The following is a 24,632-nucleotide window of genomic DNA, read 5'->3' as shown; positions in this document are numbered from 1 at the left end:
TAAAGAAACAAGTAAGACAATTCAATGAGAGGATTTCTGTGCGGACTGCCATGGAGCTAGGCTGCTTTACCCCAACTGGGGATCTGGCCTGTTTACTTCAATGGAACTTTTAGGCAGATTTACAGCAGTTGAAGATCTAACTCACAGGCTTTCATGGAGCTCTGAAGTGGCTCCTCACTTTAGACCATCTGCAGATCTAACCCATTGATTTGAGTAAAGCTGTGTGGACATGTACCTGCTGATTGGTGGGTCACAGACTCTTTGGGGAAGGAAAAAAAAGAAACTTATCTAGCCAAACCTTGAGCATGTCTCTAAGCTGTCACTTGGCCTATCCCCATTAATGTGTCCTCAGCTTCACAGAGAGCAGATACTTTAGTCAGGACTAAGAAAAAAGTAGATAAACCTTCAGGATTTGGCCCATGTAGTAACCCTGAATAACTTCCAACTTGTTGTGCTCTGGAGGATGCACATTACACATGGTGAAATGGGTAATAAAGGACTTTGCATTCAGATTTGGACCTTGGCTGAAAGGGAGGAGGACAGCGCGGGGAAGATTCAGAGAGAGTAAGGTATAAAGCATCAGGCTTCAGTGATTTCACTTATGAAAATAAATCAGCTATAAGCTAGGACAGCACAGAAAGGGGGGGGTGTGCGTGTGTGTGTGTACGCATGTGTGTACAAGTGCATATCACCTGGCAGTTGTCATTCATCTTCCCTTCTTTTGAGGCTGTGCAAATAACTGCCACTCCATCCATGCACTTTGGCTGAGTATTTGGACAAAGTTAGGAAGATGAAAATCCTCCCTGGAGGCCCCATGAAAAAGCGATGCTAACCCTCAACTAATACTATAAGGAGGCTGGAGTGGGGTGGAGGGGAACCAGGTCCTCAGGCCATTATAATGTGGAGCGTAACCCAGTCGCATCCTGATTATCGTGCAGAGGGACACCAAATATATATGTATCACTTGGAGTCAATTGAGCGAGATAAGCAGGAGAGGGAATCCCGCTGGCAATACACAGGAATGGGAAGCTGGGGAGTGGAGGCTCAGGAGGACTGGAGTCTGCTGTAATGTGTTACATGTAGGTGTACAGCACCTTCCATCAAGCGGCATGACGGTTATTAGCATTGGTAGTGTTTATTGTTTACATAGTGCCCAAAGGGTGAGGTGCAAGGAGTGTGACATCCTGGAGACCTCAGGGTGAATCCATAGAAGTGCGTGTGTGTGTGTGTGTGTGTGTGTGTGTGTGTGTGTGTGTGTGTGAGAAAGAGAGAGAGCCAGCGAGTGAGCAAACAAGTGAGCAGGAAAAGAGAAACAAGCCGGGAGCCCCAAGGTGACATACAAAAAAAATTTGTTTTTATTTTTCAAGTGCACAAAAAGAAAAAGAATCAAACAGAATTGAAGCAACGAGGAAAAGCCAAGAGCGGCTGCAGCAGCCTGGGACAGGTACAACCCTGCACCTGGCGACGGCCCCTTTCCTCGGGGCTAGCTTGTGGCAGGGGCCACCACCAGTTCTGTTTGTGGCTTAATACATTTTCACTCCTTGAGTCACTATTATTTGGTCCCTTTTTCCTGCCTTTCCCATTTTTGCCACTTTCCCGGACCCAAGTGAGGAACACATTGCAGTAGTTTGTGTGGGTCCTACAGAAACCCACAGCAGATAAGTCCCAAGTGGGTGGGTTTGGGTCTCATTTCTTTCTCGGGGAGGGGGGCGGGGTGCATTTCTTTAGGGCAAAAAAAAAGGGTTTTTTTTCCCAACAATTCAGTAATTCCTTTGAAAAAAATAGATATTGAATAAGATTCAGGAGGAGAGATAGGTGCAGGGTTTTTGTCTTTTTTTGTTTGTTTAATATCCTCACATTCATGTTGTGATAGTTCTGAAGCCTTGCTCTGTATCTGAATCATCACTACTGATGGCTTGGAAAGCATGCAGACTTGGCCCTGTTTCAACACACCAGGGCTCATTGCCACTAAAAAAAAACCCCAAAACATTTACAGGTCACAAAAGGCATCTGCTTTAATGGAGTTGCCTCACCCTCCGCTTCCACCCCATTCCCCGACATCCTGTCAGATGGTCAAAGAAGAAGCCAGCAAATGAAAGGAGTCAGGAGCACCAGAGAACATGCCTCCAGTCCTTCCCAGTTATGAATGCTGCAGTCCCTGTTCCTTCCAACAAAGCACATTGTTTTGCAGGAGTCCATGAGAGTCTTTCCCCCCCACAAAAAAGATGTGGCCGTGGTACTACTTTTTCTACTTGATCCATTTGCAAAAGCGAAAGCAAACGCAGTGACAGAGCACGGGGTGAGAGGAAAAGACAGGAAGGACAAGAGAGCAAAAGGGAATGAGTAGAGAAATGGAGGACAACCTACAAAGGAGGAAAAAACAGCAGCCCAGGAGAGGGAAGTCAGTGACAATTGTTATCTTTAATGAAAAGACTCTTTCACACACCCATAGAGACTTCTATCCAATGAACTCAAACCATTTGGCAAAAATTAATGAATTTAGCCTGACACCACCCTGATGAACAAATTCCCATTTTACAGATGGGGGATTGAGAGGCACAGGGCAGTGAAGTGACTTGATGAATGTTGCCAGTGCCAAGAAGAGAACTCAAGAGTCCCAATTCCTATTCACCTGCTCTGACCATTGGAAACACTGCCTCCCTCTCCAAAATGGCTTGAAGTGAAGTAAAAGAGAGAGACATAAAAGTTAAGAGAGAAAGAGAAGAGCTGGACAGGAGGAGAGAGAAATAAAGGTGAGCAGGGAAAGAAGAGAAAACAGCATGGAGGAGAGAGGCATGGAATGCAGTGGCAGATTTTGCATAGTGATTTGTTTCCTTCCAAACTTTTTTTGTTTGTTTTTTCCTGTAAATTTTTTTAAGAAAAATGAAAAAAAAATTCACCTAAAATAAACCAACGGTCAGGCTCTCAGGGAAGGAGTCCTTCCAAGGTTCGGCTGTTCCCTCAGGTTCTGGGTTCGTGCTGTGCTTTATTGAACACATAGTTTTGTTTTCAGTGAGCACAACGAGACTTGCACAGTACAGACAGAGCGTTCCTTATCTACAGGATGAGACGAGGCTGTTTTAATAACTACCATGATGAAGATGGAGATGAACTTATATACAAGAGGAATTGCCTTCACATTACACACATTATCTTCCTACAAAGCAGCAATTGTTTTTGCAAATAACATAATATTAAATAATTGGTAGAATTTTTGCGTTTCCTGCATAGTCCAGTCTAATGGAATCTATATGAATATTGATGGTTTTCTTCTGCATAATATCACCACATAAATCCCCGTGTCAGCTACTAGACTTTAGCTATAATACTGCTTTACAATGCATCCACCGACTGTAAATCAAAACAACCAACACAAGAAACTCTTTGGCAAATGTAATTCAGTACATTCGCATGGGGCTCTACAGAAGAGGTGGTGGAAGAGGATAAAGCTGCCAGGTCCTTTGCATAATTATACTTTCCTCTTGCTTTCCTGATCAAACATCTCGCAGATCTTACAGGCTTGCCAGGCCAAACTGGTGCCCAGTGGAAATCTCCATGTAAGTGGAGTTATACACCAATAGTGAATCAAGCCAGCTTGAATCAAGCCAGCTTTGGTGAGTGAACCAACCAAATCCTGCTTTCTTACCCTCCCTTCTATCTCAAGGCTAGTGAATGGCTGTCATCCGAACAGATCTTTCTCAGCGACCAGCTTCTCTGGAGGTGACTTCCTGGGCTTCCAGTTGCCCACTGTGAGATGGCTCTGCCTCCTGTTTTCTAGCCCCATCAGGGTATTCTGGTTATTAGGCTTTGGATTTGTTGCTTCTGGCCTTGACCAGGTGCTGGGTGCAGCTGGACTTGGAGCAGGGAAAACTGAAGCTGTATTGGATACATACTAGTTGGAGTCCAGCTGTACCCTGGATGTGTGTAGAATTTATGAAGGTGCAGGGATGGGGAGGAGGAGGGGAGGGGGGGTCCTAGCAATGACCAACCTGTGTTTCTTTTTCATTTAAGATAGAATGAGACAAAGGGCCAAATTCTAGTCCCAGTGGCACTGACTTTGATCTGGATAAACTCTATCAGCCTTAGTGGATCCAGAATAACAGCTCTGGAGTGACACCATTGACTTAGTACATCTGAGAGTAACTCCCGTGACTTGACTGGAGTTACTAGAGATAATCCTGGTGGGACTAAGAACAACTTTAGGCCCTTCTCGCTTGTGTAAAGAAAACCAATCTTAGGTGACTCTACCTGAGAACACACAGAGCTCTTCTATTCAGCTGTACTCTGAGGCAGTGCTGGGTAAATGGGATCCTTCTACTGAGACTGGATTTTTCACAAAAACAGCTTAAACCTGCAGCCAGAAAGCTGCATCCACAGCCACACCACATACAGAGGCTGAGAACGGGTTTTATACACAACTCTGGTTGCCTAGATGCTCCATGGTTCATCTTTACCTGCTCGGTAGTTTGCCTCTCAGTCCTGCCTTTGTTCATAAACGGCAGCCCCTTGTCTTACCCAAAATCTTTCTAAAATAACAATAAGGATCTACTTTTGCAGACTTGATGCCAAGGAGACAGGCTGTAGTTGTCTACAGCTTTTCTTTGTGTAGTTTTTGAAAGCAGCAGTGCAAAGAACAGGAGCATATGAGTTTCCTGACGATAAAGGAGCAATAAACATTTCTACTGGCAATGAGCCTTTCACAGAGCAGTGCTTGCCAGTCACTTGGGAACTAAAAAGACTACCCTTAGGAGAGTGTTCAGGGATCAAGGGGTAAATATTAGTGTGTGCAATATAGGTTGAGGGTGCAGTGGGGAGGGAGCATGGGATATGGGTTGCTGGTAAAGTGTAGGTTTACAGATAACTAGTGTAGAGATTAGGTTACAGAGATTTAGGTACTGGGTGTAGGCCACAGCTAAATGATGTCAGGGGCATCAGGATCTGGGGATGTGGACAGTGGGTGTCAGGATGTCAGGCTAACTGAACTAGGAGTGGGATTACATATGAAAGCATGAGAGCCAAAAGCTAGGGAACCAAGTACCAATCCTAATCAGTCCTGAATTTGTCCATCTCCACTGGCAGGAAAGCAAGTGGGCTTGCATGAAACCCAACACTTTCCTTTTCACCACAAGCATGGTAAGAGCAAGTGCCTAGACTTGGTTTCTGTTTGCTGAATACTGGCCTGGAGAATGTTTGTTTGGGGGTTTCTGCTGATGGGCTGATTCAGTAATTTTTTTCCAGATATGAATTGTTCACACTGTTCCCCAGAGAACGATTTGTGGGTGAGGGAGTAGAGGAGGCCATGGAGAGTGGAGCTGGCATCCCATCCTCTTTCATACCACCATCACATTCTAGTGCAAAACAGAAAGGAAACGAAACGCAAGAGTGAAAGGGGAGCATCAAACATCAGAGGAACTTGTCTGCCATTCAGGTGGGGGGACTGGGGTTTATATTTGTAGGGGCTTTTTATTTTGCTTTTTTGTTGGGCTTTTTTTTTTTAGAAAATTGGGGATTTGTTTGTTTTTTTTTCCTTTTTACAGACCTTCATGACAAAGCATAAAAACACAGTTATATTTATATATCTATTTATATATTTCTTCATTTCATCAGTTGGGTGGTTGGTTTGTTGATGTTGCTTCATCCTCCTGGCCAAGCTGATTGTGTGTCACAGAAATTGTGTGTGTGTTTAGGTGCGTGTATGTCAACCCAACTCTGGCCTGCAAGGTCACAACACGCTAGGGTCAGCTTTCAAACGGAACCATGGGGGAAGCCAAGACATGAAGAAGAAGAGTGGGAATGAGGCACACAGAGAGACCCTTGGGGGATGCAGGGAGTCATTTGGTCCTTTCCTTCATTGTTAGACAGGTCACCTCTCTTTGTGCTGCCCTCTCCACTCTAGCCAAACATCCCCTCTGTCCTCCAAAACAGAGCTGTCATCAACAGGGCCTTTTTTTTAGAGTTTTGAAGTGTCCACCAGAGAAGAGAGTTTCTTTTGGGAACAGTGTTTTGCAGGTGGCTTCTTCTCTGCCTCATCCTGCCTGTTCCACTCCTAGGAGAATGGGGTCCCCTATAGGCAAAGCTTGCAGGCTGCATTGCTTGAATTCCCCTTAGTCAGGCAGACCTTGCATGGCTGACGTGGTCTGAAGGCTTGTAGCAGCCACTGAGCTGTGGACAGGCCCTTCCCATTGTCCATGAAAGCAGTTGGGTTGGAGCGCAGGGAAGTGCAGGGGACACGTACTGTTCAGTCTGTTGTTGTGAGCGCTTGGATAAGGCGCATTCTGCAGCAAAGGGGAGGGTGCAGAAGGTAGGGAGGAACGGAGAAGTTCTCTTCACCCTTCCCAGGGATGGAGAAGGTTGATCAGACAGGTACAATATGGAGGCCTAAGCTGTCGCCCTGCAGTTTCATGTGGTTTCCATGGTAACTAGTGGCGGTCATAGGCAGCGGCAGCAGTGGGAGGTGCGGAGCCCCGGGATGTGGCACTATAATAATAAGGGGAACCTGAAAGTTAACACAGGAGAAGAATGGACTGGTTGAAAGGACAAACAGTAAAAAAAAAAAAACCAAAAAAAACCAAAATAAAATAAAAAAGGAAAAGAAACAAAGGAAAACGGGTAAAAAAGGAAAAGAAAAGAAGAAAAAGAAATCAAAGGAGACAACTTTGGGCTCAGATCTCACTCTCATTTGCTGGCAGGTAGACCATCAAACCCATCCTGGGATGACATTTCCCCTAAAGATATTTGCCACTTGTACGGTTCTGCAACCTCTCTGGTGACAGGAAATCCCTTCTTCCCTGTGCCTCTACCTATCAAGAGGCTGTAAAGAGTGAGCATTGCCCTACAAGCACCTCCTACCTGAGCTGCAGCCATATAGCAGGTATCTAGGACTTGGCTTGTCTGAGCGGATATGACACGAGCTGTGAGCTGTTTCCAACATCAGCTGGGGGAGGAATGAAACAAGCCTCTGTTGTTTCATTGCTTGGGATTGTGGTCACATTTGGAACAAAAGCTTGCTGGCCAGTTATTGGATGTGAGTTAAATAGTGATTGATTATTAAGATCACATTCACTGAGGTTTAACAACACTGGAATAAAATGTGTATCTATTACCCAGTTGTTAAACCTCAGTAAATATGTAGTTAATTATCACAGCTGATTTATTTTACATATAATAAATCTCCTCCTGATCTTTTGCAAAGAAATGCTGCATGAGAAGAGTTTTATGGGTTGTTTTCCCCCCCTCTGACTGACTGTACTTTTTCTGTGCGTATTAGGTTCACTGTGGCTGCATCTTCACTGGAAAGACTCTAACAGCCACCCACAGACTCAGCCAAAGTGGACTGCTCACGTATCGGGAATAGATTCTTCTCCAATGTGCAGAAAGTTTGCTGTGTTCCTGCACCCCACTGGAATAGACTCTGGGTGAAGCTGGTTACAAGGGGAAAACCTGAACTAGACTTCTGATCTCATGTGGAGCAATCCATGTAAAAAGATAACGCACTGGTTTTCTAATCTGGAATGTAGCCTATGGGAGAAGCAGAACCTGACCTGGATTTCTGAACCCCACCCAAAGTAGTTTGGGGGCAGCCCTCAGGTGGAGAAAAGAAGAGTCATTGACATATGTCTTTAGATGCCAGAATGGGCACTAAAAGACCAGCCTTTCACCTGGCCTGATACTTGAAGGCCCTTTCAGAAAACATACAAACAAAGAAAAGAAAAATAAGAGACAAACAGAAGGAGCGCGAGGCTGGGGTGGGCAGCGGGGAGAGGTACTCACTTAGTAATGCGGGGTTGCTGAATCGCCAGGCCTCATTGTAAGTCGTGTACTGAGGGTGGCTGTATGGGTTCCCTGAGAACTCGCTCCCTGGAAGGAACAAAACAGGGAATGAAATACAATGTGAGGGACAGGTCCCCTAAGCCAGCACAAGAGCACGTTTTGTTTTTCTTTGCCTTTTGGTTTCACACATTTTTCACAAGATTTTACACATTTTTTTGGCTTTTCTGCAGCTTGCTAGCAATTTTTTTTTAATTGCAGCTGAAATTCTGTAATTCTTCGGGTAGGAACATCAGGAGAAACACCACATACTGTGAGACTCACCATAATACCACAAGAGCAGGCAACACGGCAGTGGCAACTTGTACTGGTCTTAGTTCATTCTTAGGAGTCATGACCATTTCTTTCCTTCTCCCTCTGTAGGCTGGAGGTAGCCAGAAGGGGACTCAAGGGGATCCTCATTTTTATTCTGTCACTAACTTCCATACAAAACACACTCAAAATTAAAAGTAAAAAAAATATTTTTCTAATTTGCCAGCATGGTTTGTGCTGCCTGGAATCTGAAAGGTAAGCTAGGTTCTCTCTGCCTCTTCTTCTTCATCAGATTGTTGGTCCAAACCAAAATGCTTATGAACTATGTGGTGTCCTGGAAATCTGGAACAGGATGCAAAATTTGCATCTTCACCTTAAATCTTTGGGTTTATGGGGTGTAAGACAGAAGAGAAGCTGGCATGTCTCTTTTAGCTGTATTGGCTCTGTGGGGACTAGTGGGAGTACAGTCTTGTAACTGAGAAGATACAACTGGAAGACATATGCTGAGGTCCAAATAGGTAAGTGATCATAACAGTTTCTTTTGGCTGTAAAACCCATTAATCTGTTGAGTAAGGAGATGCCAGTTTTGAAAAGTCTCTTGTCTGAGAATAACCTCCCTTTAATGCAAGCAGGGAAAGCTCAACGCCAACTGGGAAGGCTGTGTGTACTCAATGACACTGAAAAAGGAACAGAGTCTATTTCACCCATTAGGCATGTAAGTAAACTTAGGTGCCTAAGTGTGTTTCTAATCCACCTTCCTTGAGTCTATGAAAAACATAATGGGTGGCTCTTCCCACTGATGCATTAGTAGATTTTCAGGGACTTGAACAGGGAGCAACAGAATCACAGTTAGGCTCCTAAGACCACTTACATGCCTCATAGGCGAACAAAATCTTAAAGTGACCAATGGCTACTGGTATGTACATTTTGATAATGACTTGCTGTCTGTTCTCTGTTGGGACCAGATTCCTGGTTACAGAAACAGTACATGTACAAAGAATCTAGGTCTACTAATAGACACCCACAGCAAGGAGGTTAAGGGAGGTAATGCAAGATACATTAAATACTGGTGACATAATTACTGAAGAGATTTCAGTTCATTACACTCTAATCTCTGTACATCTTCATTCACATGAACATGAGAATCAACAGGCCAAATTCTCTGCTAGTGGAAACAGAGTCCATGACACTCAGTGGAACTATACTGATTTAAGGTTTTTGAGGATCTGATCCATTTTTAAGCAGTTAAGAAGTGTATAGTCATCACAAAAAGCCAGCATGTGTCAGGAATCACCATGGCCTTATGGTGTCCAAGACACCCCAGCTATGGTGGTTCTTATCTCCATGTATATTAGAGTAATCAGGACAGCATCACAGGTCTGTTGACTGGGAGATCTTAGCAGATGTTGGCTGTTTAAAGGTAATCCCTGTATTGCTTGTGTATTCAGAAACACCCAGCACTGAAAACCCTGGCAAACAGATGGAGAAGTGTCCCTAAATTCCTGCTAGAGAGGCTGGGATGACAAGCAAGGAGAGAGGAGTCAGTACAGATACAGAAAGCCAAGCAGAGCCCTGATGTAACAGCATTGAGGTGAGTTACCACTTCACACTACACCAGGGATCAAACTGGGCCAAAGAGAAGGAAGAAGCAAGCCTGATGTGTATTTCTGCCCTGTGCTGCCTCATAAAGTGAAGCTCATTTCTTTGGATTGCTTCAGGGGAGAGAAAAGTTCTGATGTTTCCAGTCTTCTCTCTCTCTTCTGTGTTGTCACCCTAAACTGCTTATAGTGATCCTGAACCACAGGTTAAGTAGAGGAGAAAGAGCCCCAGCCATGGGGAGCTGGGGAGGAGGGAGGGCAGCCACTGGAAACGGTGTTTATTGACGGGGAGTGAAAGCATGCATGCAGCAGGATAATGAGCTTTTGAGCTCAACTGTGACCAAGAGGAACTGAGCTATCGCCTTTCCCGATCGCTAATGAAACAAGTGTAATTTCCTCATCAGCATTGGATTCTGTTTAACGACTCCCCACCGTTGCCACCACCAGCCCTCTGCAGGCTCTGTGCTGCTTTGCATAAACTCTGGCTCCTTTTAGACATTGCCTACCTTTCCAGTGGGGTTTGCAGAAAGCCCCAGCAGACATGAAGGTGGTGCTAACAGCTTCTCTGGGGAAGAGTGGGGAGGAGGGTATTTTGTCACTGAGCAAGCATCCCAAGCCTGGATCATGTACAGATTCAGGTAGCATTACTTTAATATCTGACCAGTCTTCCTTTGAGGGACTAACTCTTGCCCTTGCAGGGAGTGGGTGGGGATTAAATTCATGACCTAGTTGCTTCCATCCATCCTTAGAGCCTGCGAGTCTAAGTTGCAGCTGTTATTGTAAACTACAAATATGACAACAAGTGATTGCAAGTGAAGGACAGGTCTTATGGCAGCATTTGCATGAGCCTTAGAGATATCTGCACCCACGGCCACCTGTTTTGCATGTGCACATTACAAAGGGAGACAGACTCTCCTTTCAGTCACGTGAGTGCAACCCCATTGATGTCAGTAGGATCTTTCTGATAAGATGCAAAGCATTTAGCTACAGTTAGTCAAACAGTTTTCTTTAGAAGAGGGTATATCACCAAAATTGAAACATTTCCTGGAAATGTGTCAAGTCCGATGTAATTTTCAACAGGAGCCAATTGAGATCATTCAAAACAGAAATGCAGTGTTACGTTTTGACTTTCTCATTTTATCTAGTTTTGCATCAGCTCTTAGTTTGATATATTTTACATATATTACATTTTGATTTTTCTTAAACATTTTTATTTTGATTGAAATATTTCAGAATATTTTGTTCCATTATGTATTTTGACTCTATCCTGATATAAGGCAAAAACAAGTTGCAAGATACTGAGTTTCCCATAGGATGGAAATACTGTTTTTTGACCAGCTCTGCAGGTGGCCCTTTCTATTCAGACTGCCATCCACCACTCTAAATCTCTCTTTGGAGAGCTCCTTATTGTCTCTGATGAGCCACACTCCTGCTCATATCTACCCACAGTCTCACAACTCCATTTTAGCATCCTCATAACAGAAATTTAACACAGGAATCAGAACCATTCTAAACAGAACCCTAGTGGTGAAGACCCAGCCTCAGGGTTCTTTTGGAGCATACATGGAAGGTAACTGGATAATATTATTCTTTGGCAAGTCAGAACATTTGACAACATCCCGGTAAGATGTATTTGACTGGTCAGCAGGGAGACTCCTGATATACTTCTGATATGCTTCTGATATACCTAAAATAAATTCATGTTGTCTGTGCTTAAGTCTCTGGATGTTCACTCTTCAAATTCTCCATTAGGCATCCTAATGTCTATTTCATGTTCCATGGGTCAAGGTCTATAGTTTCATAGTTTGTAGGGTCAGAAGGGACCTGAGAAGATCATCAAGTCCGACCTCCTGCCATGGGCAGGAAAGACTGCTGGGGTCAAACAACCCCGGCAAAGTGATTATCAAGCCTCCTTTTGAAGACCCCCAGGGTAGGAGCAAGCACCACTTCCCTTGGAAGTTGGTTCCAGCTCCTAGCTGCCCTGACTGTGAAGTACTGCCTCCTGATGTTTAGCCTGAACCTACTCTCAGTCAGTTTATGGCCGTTATTCCTTGTAACTCCCAGTAGTGCTCAGGGGAACAGGGACTCTCCCATTGCCTGCTGGTCCCCCTTGGCATGTGTGTAGGTGGCCACCAGATCCCCTCTCAGCCTTCTTTTGTGAAGGCTGAACAGGTTCAGGTCCTGTAGTCTCTCCTCATAGGGCCTACCTTGCTGCCCCCTGATCATGCGAGTGGCCGTCCTCTGGACCCTCTCTATGCTGTCCAAATCCCTCCTGAAGTGCGGCACCCAGAACTGGACACAGTACTTCAACTGCGGCCTGACCAGTGTTGCATAGAGGGGAAGGATCGCTTCCTTGGACCTGCTCGTGATGCATCTGTGGATGCATGACAAGGTGCGGTTAGCCTTCCTGACTGCATACCCACATTGGTGGCCCATGTTCATCTTGGAATCAATAATGACTCCAAGATCCTTTTCTGCCTCTGTGCTGATGAGAAGGGAGTTCCCCAGCCTGTATGTATGCTGCTGGTTTTTCCTTCCCGGGTGCAGTACCTTGCATTTGTCTGTATTGAAACCCATCCTGTTCTCATCTGCCCACCTCTGTAACCTTTCCAGATCTAGTTGTAGCCTTTCCCTCTCTTCTAGCATGCTCACTTCTCCCCACATCTTTGTGTCATCTGCAAACTTGAACACGGTGCTTTTCACCCCCTCGTCCAAGTCGCCGATAAAGATGTTGAACAGTGCAGCCCTGAGGCCTGAGCCCTGGGGAACCCCACTGCCCACATCCCTCCAGGTCAAAAAAGTCCGGTCCACCACCACTCTCTGGGTGCAGCCCTCCAGCCAATTGGCGACCCATCTGACTGTGTAGGCGTCGACACCACAGTCACCTAATTTTTTAATGAGGATGGGGTGAGAGATAGTGTCGAAGGCCTTCTTAAAGTCCAGAAAGACTACGTCCACTGCGACACATGCGTCCAGGGCTTTTGTGATCTGGTCGTAGAAGGCCACCAGGTTGGTATGACAGGACCTGCCTCGAATGAACCCATGTTGGTTGCCCCTAAGCATGATCTCCCCTGCAGGTCCCTTGCAGATGTGCTCCTGGGCTATTTTCTCAAAAACCTTCCCCAGGACCGAGGTAAAACTAATGGACCTGTAGTTTTCTGGGTCCTCTTTCCTCCCTTTTTTGAAAATGGGGACCACACTGGCCCTTTTCCAGGCCTCTGGCACCTCACCAGAGCACCATGAGTGCTCGTAAAGCTGTGCCAGGGGTCCTGCAATGACCTCTGCCAGTTCCCTCAGCACTCTGGGGTGGAGATCGTCACGACCTGCTAGACACATCTAGTTCTTCCAGAAATTCCCTGACTAGGTCCTCACTGACCCTGGGCCTGGCTGCGCGTCCCCTGGGTCTGTCCGGATTTTTGGTGGGGGGGATGTCCCTGTCCCTGCTTAGAAAAATGGAAGGAAAGAAAATGTTGGCTCCAGTTGAGTTAGAGCGTGAGAACATAAGACTTGCCAGACTGCAGTAAATCAGTCATCCTCATATCCCAAAACTGAAAGCTACTAGTACCAAATGTTTGATAAGAAGGTGCAAGAAACACTACAGAATGCCCCAGTAGACTTCACAGGAAATTTCCCCCATAGTCAGAGGTTGGCTTAAGCCCTAATATAGACGGATTTTCAGTTTTGGAAGGATATTCATTGGGCTTGAATAATCTCTTGCACCTTGCACCTTGTACTTCTACTGTACAGATTTTTTCCTTACCACATGATTTCTTTCTTTGGGTGTGTTCCTCTCCTTTGGGTAAACCGCTTCCATGCTGAGGAGCTGAATTCTCCAACATTAGAAATAAGGACCTTTGTGACCATCTTGTCCTATTGCGAGTTATTGGTATGATCCCTGCCCATGAGGACGTTGAACTTCATTATATAATAGTCACTGATACTGAGTTACTCCAAGTCAGTTATTTCTTAAACTAACCCCTGTGTATTATTAAGTCAAGAAGGACCTCTCCTCATCTGTACTTTAGAATTAGCTTTTCCAAAAAGCTATTGTTTAAGGTGCTGAGGAATCACTTCTCAAGCTTAGATCAGCTTTGAATTGTAACCAATCTGTATGTGGATTACTTTTCTTTTTTAACTGATTTGCATCTTGTGTGTGCTATCCTTATCCTGCAGTCTGTGGAAAGATGAGCCAGCCCTCTTTACAAATGAGACCAATCTCAGAGTTCCATCATCTAGAGATTTCAACACACAAATGGCCAGCTTTATAGGCCTCTATGCAGCTGGGGTGATGCAAAAGGGGCTGTAATGGGGACCAACATCTGTCCAAATATTCTTCCCAGATCTGAAAACTGACTGTGGTATGCGACCAATGTATCCCTAGATTAGAAAGTGAAATTCCCTAGGACTACACATAGTAGGTTTTTGGTTTTCAGTGAGCAGTAGGTAGTATCAGTCAATTGGTTGCTGAGAGCAAGTAATTCTTCATAGGGAATAGGTGCCAGAGAACCACTTGTCCCATGGATATGGTAAGTAGTTATCCTTGAATTGTGGATAGTGACTTTGTGATAGGGTAGAGGCAAGTGGACTCTAGGTAGGCAGGTAGATAGCTGTTGGTTCCTGTGAGTAGTTAATCTTCCTTGAGCAAGCTGTTAGTTATTTGTAGAATCTTATCTAGTCTAGGTTGTTGGCAATAGGTAGCATTGTAGTCACCCAGAGGCTGTAGACATTGAATTATCACCAGCTTCTCATTGGTAGTTGTCCTGGGCTATGGACAGACGGTAGTTTGTTACCCTAAGCTAGTGGGTAGTTAATTATCCTGAGCCAGGAGTTGTGGATAATAATTTACGGGGGTTGTTGGAAGTTAATTACCATAGTTAATGAATACTAAGATTAATCAATTACCATAGGGTAGTTAATTACCATAGATTATAGATAGTTGGTTGCTCTTAGCTGTGGTGAATTGGTTACTGGAGGAATGAATTACATTAGGCTGTGAGCTGTGCATAGAAAGTTATCCTGAATTCTAGGCCATCATTTTCTTTACAGGTAGAAAGGACTTTAACAGCAGCGGAGCCAGAGATGCCACTATGTAGGCTTTTCAAAATTAAATAAGCTATTCAACAGCCTGAACAGAGTTATCAAAGCCTGGACACTGGCTAAGCAAAACTGCAGATGGTTTCAGCATTGACTTACCAGGTACCATTCCTGCGAGAGTTGAGGTTGGGTAGCTGCCTTGTCCAGTGGGAGGAACGTGGGGTGGGTAACCAGGTAAGGTGGTACTTGCCATATCACGACCTAGAAGGAGAAGGAAAAGGAGACAGAAGATAAAGTGGGGGAAGGGGGATTTGAACCACACTCCTGTGCTGAGCTGTTGTCAGCTTCCTTTTCAACATCATGTAAGAAAGAACCTGCTGCATAAGCAATCTGTGTCTTTGTCTTGTACAGCTGATGGCCTATTTGACACTAGACACTTTTGATTCAGTTTTGTAGGGATGAGGAGTAAAAAGCAAGCCTCCATGATGTTCAGAGGAATTCATTGTCTCTCACTGTGTAGACTGGGCCCAGTTAAGAAGCCTGGATCTATTTTAAACTACTCAAAGTGCATCTAATTGCATAGGAAAGTATATCACGTTCATCAGAAGAAATGTTGAGTCCCTATATGTGGTGGCTGTTTCAAAAGTGTGATGGATTCTGATTGTTCAGAAAGAAACATGGTCCAGGGTCTGTTAGCACTGGATCAGGACTAGGAGACCAGGGTTTTCTTCCCAGGTCTGCCACTGGCCTGTGAGGGCATCTGAGGGCACGTTACTTCACCTCCCTGTGCCTTTGCGTACATTGTAAACGTTTTGGAATAGGGACGGTCTTCTTCTACAACTGCATAGTGCTTAGCATACATAATGAGGCCCCAGTCTCAGTTGGAATCACACTGAGTACTGTTCTAATGTTTAAAATAATAGAAGCTCAGATTTTAATTTGATCCCCTCTTTATTTTTTGTCACAAATGTTTGTTTTCTACCTGTCCCAAAGTCAGGGTAACTCCTCCCTGCATGGGACAGGGCGGTGTGTGAGCTGGAATGGCAGAACATGACAGGGGTTTATTTTTTTACCTCTTCAGAAGTGCAGCTGTAAATGCCTTGCTTGATGCCAGAGGCATTTCCTCATTTGGACTGGTTAGCCTGAAAATGGGCCAGCCACAAGGGCATTTTGCTGTTAGTGCTTATTGCATTTAAATGAACTAAAATCATCTCTGAAGCTGCTGGGAGTTTCAAGCCAAAACCAGAAAAAGAAAAAGAAAAAGTCTAAATAAATTAAGATAATCTTTTCCCCACAGCTGCTGAGAGATTTACAGCTCAACCTCCTAATCTGTCTACTGAGATCTCGGGCTGTGCTAGTCAGCCAGGGCCCTTCAGCCAAAGGGAGCAGTAGCTCACCCTTAAGTTTGCCATTTGTGGTAGCTTTGTTAAATCTATTCTGTTTGGAGATCTGGGTCCTCATTCTCCTTTATCTGCAGCTGGGTAAGCCAGGACTGTAACACCAGTTTAACTAACAGTGTACTGTACTGCTGCATGTAAATGGAAGGAGAATCAGACCCATTGTTTCAGCTCGACTGTGACAGTAGTAAAACTGGTGACCTGAGCCCTGAAATAAGCCTGGCATAGGCACCAGAGATGAATGGCATTCACTGAGCAGAGCACGAACTGAATCAATGTGGGGAATGAATGTGAATTCCCAGCTGAGGAAACCTCACAGAGTTGAACTAGTGCCATTGCTTTTAGGTTTTGACTAAGGATTGGTGGACTGGTTTGATTAACATAAGAAGAAATGCAAGTCCTTGAGCTCTCCCTTTGAACATTCCCCAACCATTCTTGAACTTCCTCTTCCACTTCACCTTAGATAGTAGGAACTAGCCTGCTGGTCCTACTGCCCTCTGACCATTTTCTAATATTGAAGCTTTGGAGGCATTGATGGCTTCTCTATTATATTCTGTTCTATTCAGATCCTTAGCCTCCCCCACATCACCTAATATATAAGTGTTTCTTGTCATGCATTAAGCATTGGGACTAACTACTGTCACATCATTTTTACCTTCTCACAACCTTTCCTTATGGAGAGAACAGTGTGCACAAGGGAGCACTCAGACTTTGCACTCACTGGGCTTTCCCAGACTGAGCAGTCTAAGACATTATGGCAGATCGCAAATTGATGCAAATGTCACTGAAACATGGAAAAAGAGCACAGGCTTGACATGCCTGTACTGAAATTCTGTGTGAAGTACAGATACACATCCATGTTCCTGCTTGGCCATGTGCACATGCACACTCAGATCCAGTTTCATAAGCACGTGCCCTTCTCACATTTTCCCAGGTGAGCACACCCATGCTCAGATGTAGGGGATCCAGGAGGAGATAGGCACTTCATTCCCGAAGCCCCTGCTGAAAACCCCAACCTTGAAAAAGGAGGTGACAAGTCTCCTTTGTGCAGGTCAGTCCTGTCATGCAATTGCCAATGTTTCTTGCAGTTATAGGTTGGTGAAACCTGTGACATTTTGAGATCACAAAGGCTTCAATTACCCCCATCTTTAGATGGGGTGCTGGTGGCCTTTCAGAAATTCAGTGGCCCTGCTGGTTTGGTGGTAAGAACTTACTGACATCAAAGGTATGACTCAAATGAGCAAGAGGCGAGCACCCAAAGCCAGGGTTTTGCAGTGCTTCAATGAAAATGCCACTAGACACACAATGTTGGTGGGGTGAAAGGCTTATCACCTGCCTGAGTTCATGGGGTAAGGCAAAACTAGCACTCTAGCAATCCTCCATTCCCAGGCCAGGCTCCCTATCCTAGGAGCTTCTTGAGTGATAAATACAATCACCGTCTTGAATGAAGTTCTGTAAGATGGGAAGCAGGATACCAGCAGCTTCTCTCATAAATGATTCTGTGACCTGAAGGCAGTAGGCACCTCAGAACTGTGGCACTGAGTTGACAATGGGTTGTTTCTCAGATGTGCATCTGCCTGCCCTACAGAACGGCACTGCTGCAAAGACTCCAGCAGGATCCTTCTTGGGCTGGGAAATGCATGGAGTTCAGGGGCACCAAGAGGACATACTAAGGCTTGGTCTAAGAGGACTGAATAAGCAAAAGAGCTCTCAGTGCTGTTTTGTTCTCTGCTGTCTTACAGGGAGATCTTCAGAGAATCCAATGAATATCTTAACAATGCAAACCCAGCTAATGGCCAAGTGAAAAGGGAGAAGTTTGGGTGAGGGGAAACAATAATAATAATATAGGCACAAGTAGAGGTATTATTAATTTGCATGTACTTGGCACCTGCCAAACATGGAGCTTTTCCCTGCTCTGAAAAGGACATCAAAAACATTCCTGATTGGCAGGGCCACAACATCCTTATTGATCATCCAGCCTGACTTGCTCTTTCTGTGCAGGGTGTAACTACTACTGTTTCATCTCACCTACCCTTGAACCTATCCAGAACTGGTACCTCAATTACTCTGCATGTGGGAATTTCTCTGTGTCTCACAGACTTTTCCTTTGTTTGCCTCAGGGTGCTGCTCCTTGTCCTACTACCTTCTGAGACTGGGAATAGCATTCTTTCTTCATTTATATTTTTCTGTCTCCCTCAGGCTTCTCTTCTCTAAACTGCAGAATTTTATTTCCTCCAGTCTATCTATATGTCTTCCCATTCAGGTCTCCCAATGCCCTTCTTCATATTAACTCCAGCCTTTCCATTGGCAGCTTTGCACTGCAGTCACTGCTGTAATAGCACCTCATGTAGTTGTATCCGAGCTAGACGTAACCTAGGTAGTTCACATACAGGAGCAGATTAACGCATAGGCCCAGGGGCCCCCTGCAGTGCCAGGGGCAGCACAGCCCTGGCAGGCACCCTGGCTGTGGGCATCTGGGGTGGGCAGTGCACACCTTCAACCCTCCAGCTGGGCCAGGGCCAGGGGCTAGGGATGTTCATGGGGCTCCATGCACGTGGTGGCAGCTTCCCAAGGCCATCTGCTGTGGGCAGCCACCAGTACCAGTGCCTCTGGGACAGGACAGGACAGCTGTGCGCCACCTGGGTCAGCAGAAGGGTGGGCTGATCACCAAGGGCTGAGCTTGTGCTCGCCCAAGCTGGCCTTGGCCCAGCCTGTGCAATGGTGCTGGGGGACCACAGCTCTGGCTGCAGGACACCTGCTGGGTGGAGGGGCTGGGGCAGCCTTTAACTCCTCAGTGCTTCCTGCCCCCTCTCCCCCTGACCCATCCTGGACAAGCCGAGGAGGCTGGGTAGGCCCAGCTGCAGCCCCTGGTAGGCACAGAGGGAACCTTCCCTTCCCTGGTAGGGGCCTCCAGTTTTCTTTGCCCAGGGCCCCAATAAATCCTAATCTACCACAGTTCATATACCAATATGGTAGTGTAGCTATAATTCCTATCACCTTTAATGTTTAACACAGGATACCACTATACCAGTGGCTCCATACTGAGACCCATACCCTTCTAACTGGGACTCTTCAACCCCTAAGATCCTAGTCCCATGGGGCATGCCTACATGTGCATTTAAGCATGCCTAAATTTAATGTGCGTTAGTTTAATGCGTATTAAGCAGGTTTAGGCAGGTGTCTACACTTACAGGCATTAAATCACATTAATGCTGTATGTAGACTGACTTGGGACTAAAGTTAGCCCCAGGTCAGTCGGCACATATAGCGTTAATGTTTTTTAATGTGTCTATACATTCATTAATGTGCTTTAACTATTCGCACCTAAATCTGATACCTGCATCATGAATAGCCTAAATTCATAATTTTTAATGCACATTAAGGGCATGCATGTGTAGACATGCAGCCTTAATGTGCATTAACTTAGGCACGCCCATGTAGTTGAAGCCCCTCTTCTGATTTATCACTATAGACAAAAAGGTAGCTTGGAGTCCTGAAACCTGTAGACAGCCCCAGATTGAAAACTGTGTCCAGTACAGAGCTCTGAGAACAGCACTGGCTTTTGGACTTGCTCTTTGAGCTCCAGTTCACCTCCCTGACTCGTACGTAAAGAGCCTGCAGTGTTTACAAGTCTTCCAGTCCTGTCAAACATTACCAAGCCCCTCAACTGCAGAATCCCCTGTGAGCAAAGCTGGTTACCTGCTATCAGAGGTTGGGTGGTAGACTGCCCAAAGGGGGAGCCATGATGAAGGAAGGCACTGTAGCAAGGCGTGGATGCATCATCTGAAAGGGTCATGTGGAAGGGCTGAAGGTCAGCCTGCCCCGGGCCAGCCAGCATGGTGGGGGTGAAAGGGGCGAGAGAGGCTCCATGAGGCTCTTGCTTTATACTGAGGGGAGAGGAGAGGTTTTCTGTGGTAGGGTCAGGGGCGGACACAGACAGACAAAGGGAACAGGGGGAGAAAAGAGGAGGGTGGGGGGAGGGGGAGAACAAAATGGATGAATGAAAATGGAGTGGTTAAAATCTACAGGGAAATTAATTTAAAAATGAAAAAAAATAAAAAAGTCCGGAGCAGTTAAAAGGAGCTGTGGCCAAGACAGCAGCAGCAAACATACTATGGGCCAGCCACTGATTGTAGTGATGCCTCTGCTGGGGTGAGGGAGCAGCACAGCAAGTGTGAGAGGAAAAGGGAGGAGGAGGGAGAGGGCTGAGAAAGGAGGCATGCGGGAGAGGCAGGTGCCTGGCAGGAAGCAGCGCAGTGGGCAGGGGTGGGAGAAGGTTGCTCTGCAGCTGTTGTGCTCTTCTTCCTGCTCCTTCATCATCTCACTCAGTTGGATGCATGGGACTGTGGCAGTGAACTCATTTCCCCTGGAGGAATCACCACTCTGGTCATTTCAAACATGAGCTAGAGTTTCTGGGAGAGCAATATGGGTCACATCTATAAAGCAGCATCTGAGCAGGATGTCTCAGTGCACAGCCCAAGAGAGCCAGGCCACACGGCCCATCAGAGCTCTCAGAGAATACCCAGGCAGCACCAAGTTCCCAAGGAGCTTGGCTTGGGGAGAAGAAGAGAAAGTGGCAAAAACCTATGAACCCAGAAGGCTTCATTTTCACTATCTTAGCCTCTGTTTTTTCCAACCGTACATGCCCAAGAGTTGTAGATGAGGCTTCAAGGCTGTAGTTTTCTGGGTCCACTGCTGAGGTGTCTACATCAAGGACGCACGTAGTTCAATGACCTAAAATATGAGCATAATGATACACCCACAGTTGTCTGTGCTGGCAATATTGGAGGCTGGATGATGTGATCAGACCCAATTCAGATCCAGCATGGCAAACCATCTACGCTTGTATAACTTAGGAGCAGGGTGGCAGGTGTTGACAAGATGGGTCAGCTTGGGCAACCCTGGTTTGTATGAGAGAGGACTGTGATATACAAGAAGGTCTTTTAGGACTGGCCTCATCATTTACAAGTGCTTCCACTGAGGCTAGATGATGATAATGTCTGCCTGTGTGGTGGAGTAACGGAGGGCTTCTATCCTTGAGGTCTGCTTATTGTGAGCACTCCGTAAGGACATCTTACAGAGCACGTCTGCCACTCATACATTTGCTTCCTAAAGGTTGCTGCCTTGGTTGTCTATGTTCTCCTAAGAAGGATCTAGGACTTGATGGCCACCAAAGATTCCTGTGCCAAGGACCTGCACTAATAGCATTTTCAACTGCAAAATGTCAAATGTGGCCAGTTGGTACTTGTGTCACATCATGCCCTGCATATAACCTGGTAGTTGTCTACCCTTCTGCCACCCAACACCACCACAGCTGAGTCTCTGATTATGTCTCTGGTGAGCTTGATGGCTCTGCTTGGTAAAGGAATTACTCTGGAGAGAAAGGAACAGAGGGGAAGGTGTACAGTCACTTGGAATCACCAGTGTAATCTTTATCCCATGACCCCATTTCTGCAGTATACTGCGGTGAGATGCTGTAGGCTGGTCCCAGTCCCTGGGTGGGATGGTCAGCTTTATTGGTTCTGTGCAGGAGAGAATCCCCAAGGACTCAGTGATGCAGCCAAAATACTTTTCTCCTGGCTCTGCTGCTGTCACGCTAGAAGAATACACTGCCACCTTGCTGTTGGCCAGATGGGCAGGTGCACAGACCTGCATGAGAGTCCTGGAGTCCTCCACCCTCCTGACTGCCAATACCACAGAAACAGCATGTGCAGCATTACAGAGCTGTCTGCATTTCATAGACTACACGCTGTCCTGAATTTCTGTGGTATTGAGGTGGGGCAGTGCTCCTCACCTCAGTGGGATCGCACATAACTGGGCAGAAGCTGCATTTCCAAGCCAGGGTACTTTCACTACTGTGGGACAGGCTTGTCTCATATTCAGGTTTCCATATTCTACCTGCCTAATGCACCACAGGGCAGTTACCGGGGTGGGGGGGGCCTGGGGGCACACAGGAAGCGGGGGCAGAGAGGAGCATGGACAGAGGGAATCGTGGGTGGGCAGGAGTGAGGGGTGGCGTGGGCAGAGGTTAATCCTGTTTGCACAGCCCTCGGGCACACTGGGTTTCCCAGTCCCTCCCCTGCTTTATTTCTCTTTTAAAGCATTGAATTTTCAGCTCTAATCCCTTCTTAAACCACAGCATTTTTCAGGCGCTCTGTGTAAGTGAAACCATAATCTCTGGTAAAACAGACTGCTTAAGCTGCTCTAGTATTAGGCCAATCTGATCCAGCCCCTGGATTTCCTCTCTGCCCAGCCACCACAGAGAGGATTTCAGCCTGAAAGACTGACTAAAGCCCTTGCTACGGGAACAACAGTGCCAGGCCTTGCCTTGCAAAGCTGAGAAGGGTTAAGGGACCAGAATCTATTTGTCCCAGTGTTTTGAGGCTGTTAAAGCCCCTGTCAGACTCGCAGTGGAGATGAGCCTAGCCCACTCTTGAACACATCAGGGCTTATAAAGAAAAATTCTTCACACCTTCCGGAGGCAGCACCTCTTAGTCAGTGGATGGGTTTGTGTGCGTCTCTATCACATTCTTTCTCCTCTGTATCTTTCTCTCTATTGCTGTGTCTATACCAAGAAACTGCACAGACAAAATTCAGCTCCAGCACAGCTCCACTTGAGAATAGCACTTAAAAATATTCATCAGGAACGTGGTGTCTGACTCTGCTCTGAGTAGAGGCCCCTGAATTCTGAGTACATCACACCATTACTACCACCTGTGAAGCTGCCCAAGTAGTGGATTCTCAGTTCAGACAAGATATAAATCTATCTGTCTCCCTCCTCCAGCATCCTTATACGTTGAGGTCAGCACATTATCTAAGGAGGACAGGCCCCTCTCTACTGGCCCCCCAAACCCTGTCGTAACAGAGGTATCAGTCCAAACTGCTGTGGAGCTGTGACGCTCTGGCTTGTCTCGTTCTCTTGGAAAGCTTGTTTTAGAGAAACCCTGAAGTATTTGTTGATGTCTTATTGCTATGGAAATCACCCAGGAATTGAATCTGAAATTTAATGGGGCTGTGACTTTTCCCAAGTGGAGACCTTCTCCTTTTTCTATTCCAGGCTCCTTCCTTCCTGTTTCCAAAGGACACCCACAGGCAACAGGAGATACCACCCAGAATCACATGAGGGAAAGTTTTGAGGACCAGCAAGGCAGGGATGTAGCTGCAGCCCAGGGCACAGCTAAACATCTTCCCCTGTTTCTGCTCTGTGCTCTCCCTCTGCACTCTCTGAGTTATGGCTGTTTCTCTTCCTTTCTAACCCTCCTCTCTGTTACTCTGGCGGGGAGATGGAATTGGTGATCTCTGGCCTAAATTCCCCCAGTGAATGAAGGGATTTTGGCCAGACAGAGCGAGAGGAAGATTCACAGCTTTGGGTTCCTACGGAGACTCATCTTGCCTTTTATTGCCCTCTCTGCTGGCGATGGGGGGTTTGCAGGAGAGATAAGCTGCTTGTTTATCGTTGCTGGTTTCCTGGAGTTCAAGAGAGCTGCATTCAGGGTTTCTTTTCTTCACAGTAAACAAAGAAGGGAATTTCTGGATGGCACATTCCCATTGTGCCTGCCTACTGAATGCAGTCCTGTACACAGTCTTGGCAACGTGGCTCAGTCCCTCGCCTTTGCCCAGAATCTGTCTCAGCTACTTAGTCTCCAGTGCCTCACAGTCTTAAATGCATTATCTGGAAGGTAAGGCAGTCCTGTTATCCTTGTTTTGCAGATAGGAATGGAGGCAGACAGCGGCTAAGTAACTCACCTGGAGTTGTCCAGGAAGTCTGTGACAAAGCAAGACCCAAACCCAGGACTCTGGAGTCATCTGCTGATGCTGTAATCCTCTCTACTGACTCCATCTTCATGCTAACTCTCACTCCCTTAGAAATGACTGTACAGAACAAAACAATATAGGATTCAAACCTAAGCTGGCGTAACTTGAAGTTCTGCCAAATCAGTGGAGTCAGGTGAGGATCTGACCCCAGAAATCTTATGAGTTGTGTGTACAAGAGCAAAATGGCATGGCACACTGTATTTCACTGCTGCTGTCTGTCGTGATGTGTCTGTTGGAGGAGCTAAGCTTTGTTTCAACTTTCTCTTTTGCAAGATGGTTATGAAAGTCACAGTCAAGATACAAATCAACTCAATTAAAAAAAATCGCTTCTTCTCTCCCTGTTTTACTAACTCACTCCTGGCTATAACAACAGAAAGAATTTATAGCCTTTAATCTGCTTTTCAATGTTATTGCTCTTGCTTGTTCTTTGTTCCATGCACGGACTTGACTATATCTGGCCAATCAGCGTTAGTTTAAGGTTCTGCTCAGATCCATTCTCCATTTCCAATGCTCTAGCTCAGTACTGTTCTTTGGCTTCCCAAAATTTAAGGAATTGTTGAAATATCTGTTTCAAGAAACAATGGAAATTGCTTTTTTCCTTTGAAGTCAAAGATGTCATGAACTAATTGAAATTTATAGCAGGTTTCATAATCCCCTTACCCATTCCTTTTTAACACAGTATTTTACCCAAACTGTTTTGTGGGGAGAA

General features: G+C 45.8%; 1 protein-coding gene across 1 annotated transcript in view; it reads right to left on the bottom strand.

The window, feature by feature from the left end:
* Nucleotides 1–3,065: 3,065 nt before the first annotated feature.
* The window catches only part of PAX2 (paired box 2), a gene marked incomplete at its 5' end in the record, with an annotated part of 60,389 nt that continues 38,822 nt past the window's right edge, over nt 3,066–24,632 (bottom strand). The window contains 4 exons of the mRNA XM_025215257.1: nt 3,066–6,496; nt 7,771–7,857; nt 14,871–14,972; nt 19,808–20,017. Coding sequence (XP_025071042.1) covers nt 6,420–6,496; nt 7,771–7,857; nt 14,871–14,972; nt 19,808–20,017 — 476 coding nt within the window. The remainder of the gene's footprint in view (nt 6,497–7,770; nt 7,858–14,870; nt 14,973–19,807; nt 20,018–24,632) is intronic.

The sequence above is a fragment of the Alligator sinensis genome, unplaced genomic scaffold, assembly GCF_000455745.1.
Source record: "Alligator sinensis unplaced genomic scaffold, ASM45574v1 scaffold264_1, whole genome shotgun sequence".
In the NCBI taxonomy this organism is placed as follows: domain Eukaryota; kingdom Metazoa; phylum Chordata; order Crocodylia; family Alligatoridae; genus Alligator; species Alligator sinensis.
The sequence above is the reverse complement of the archived record's forward strand: the minus strand, read 5'-3'. Positions and strand labels throughout refer to the sequence as shown.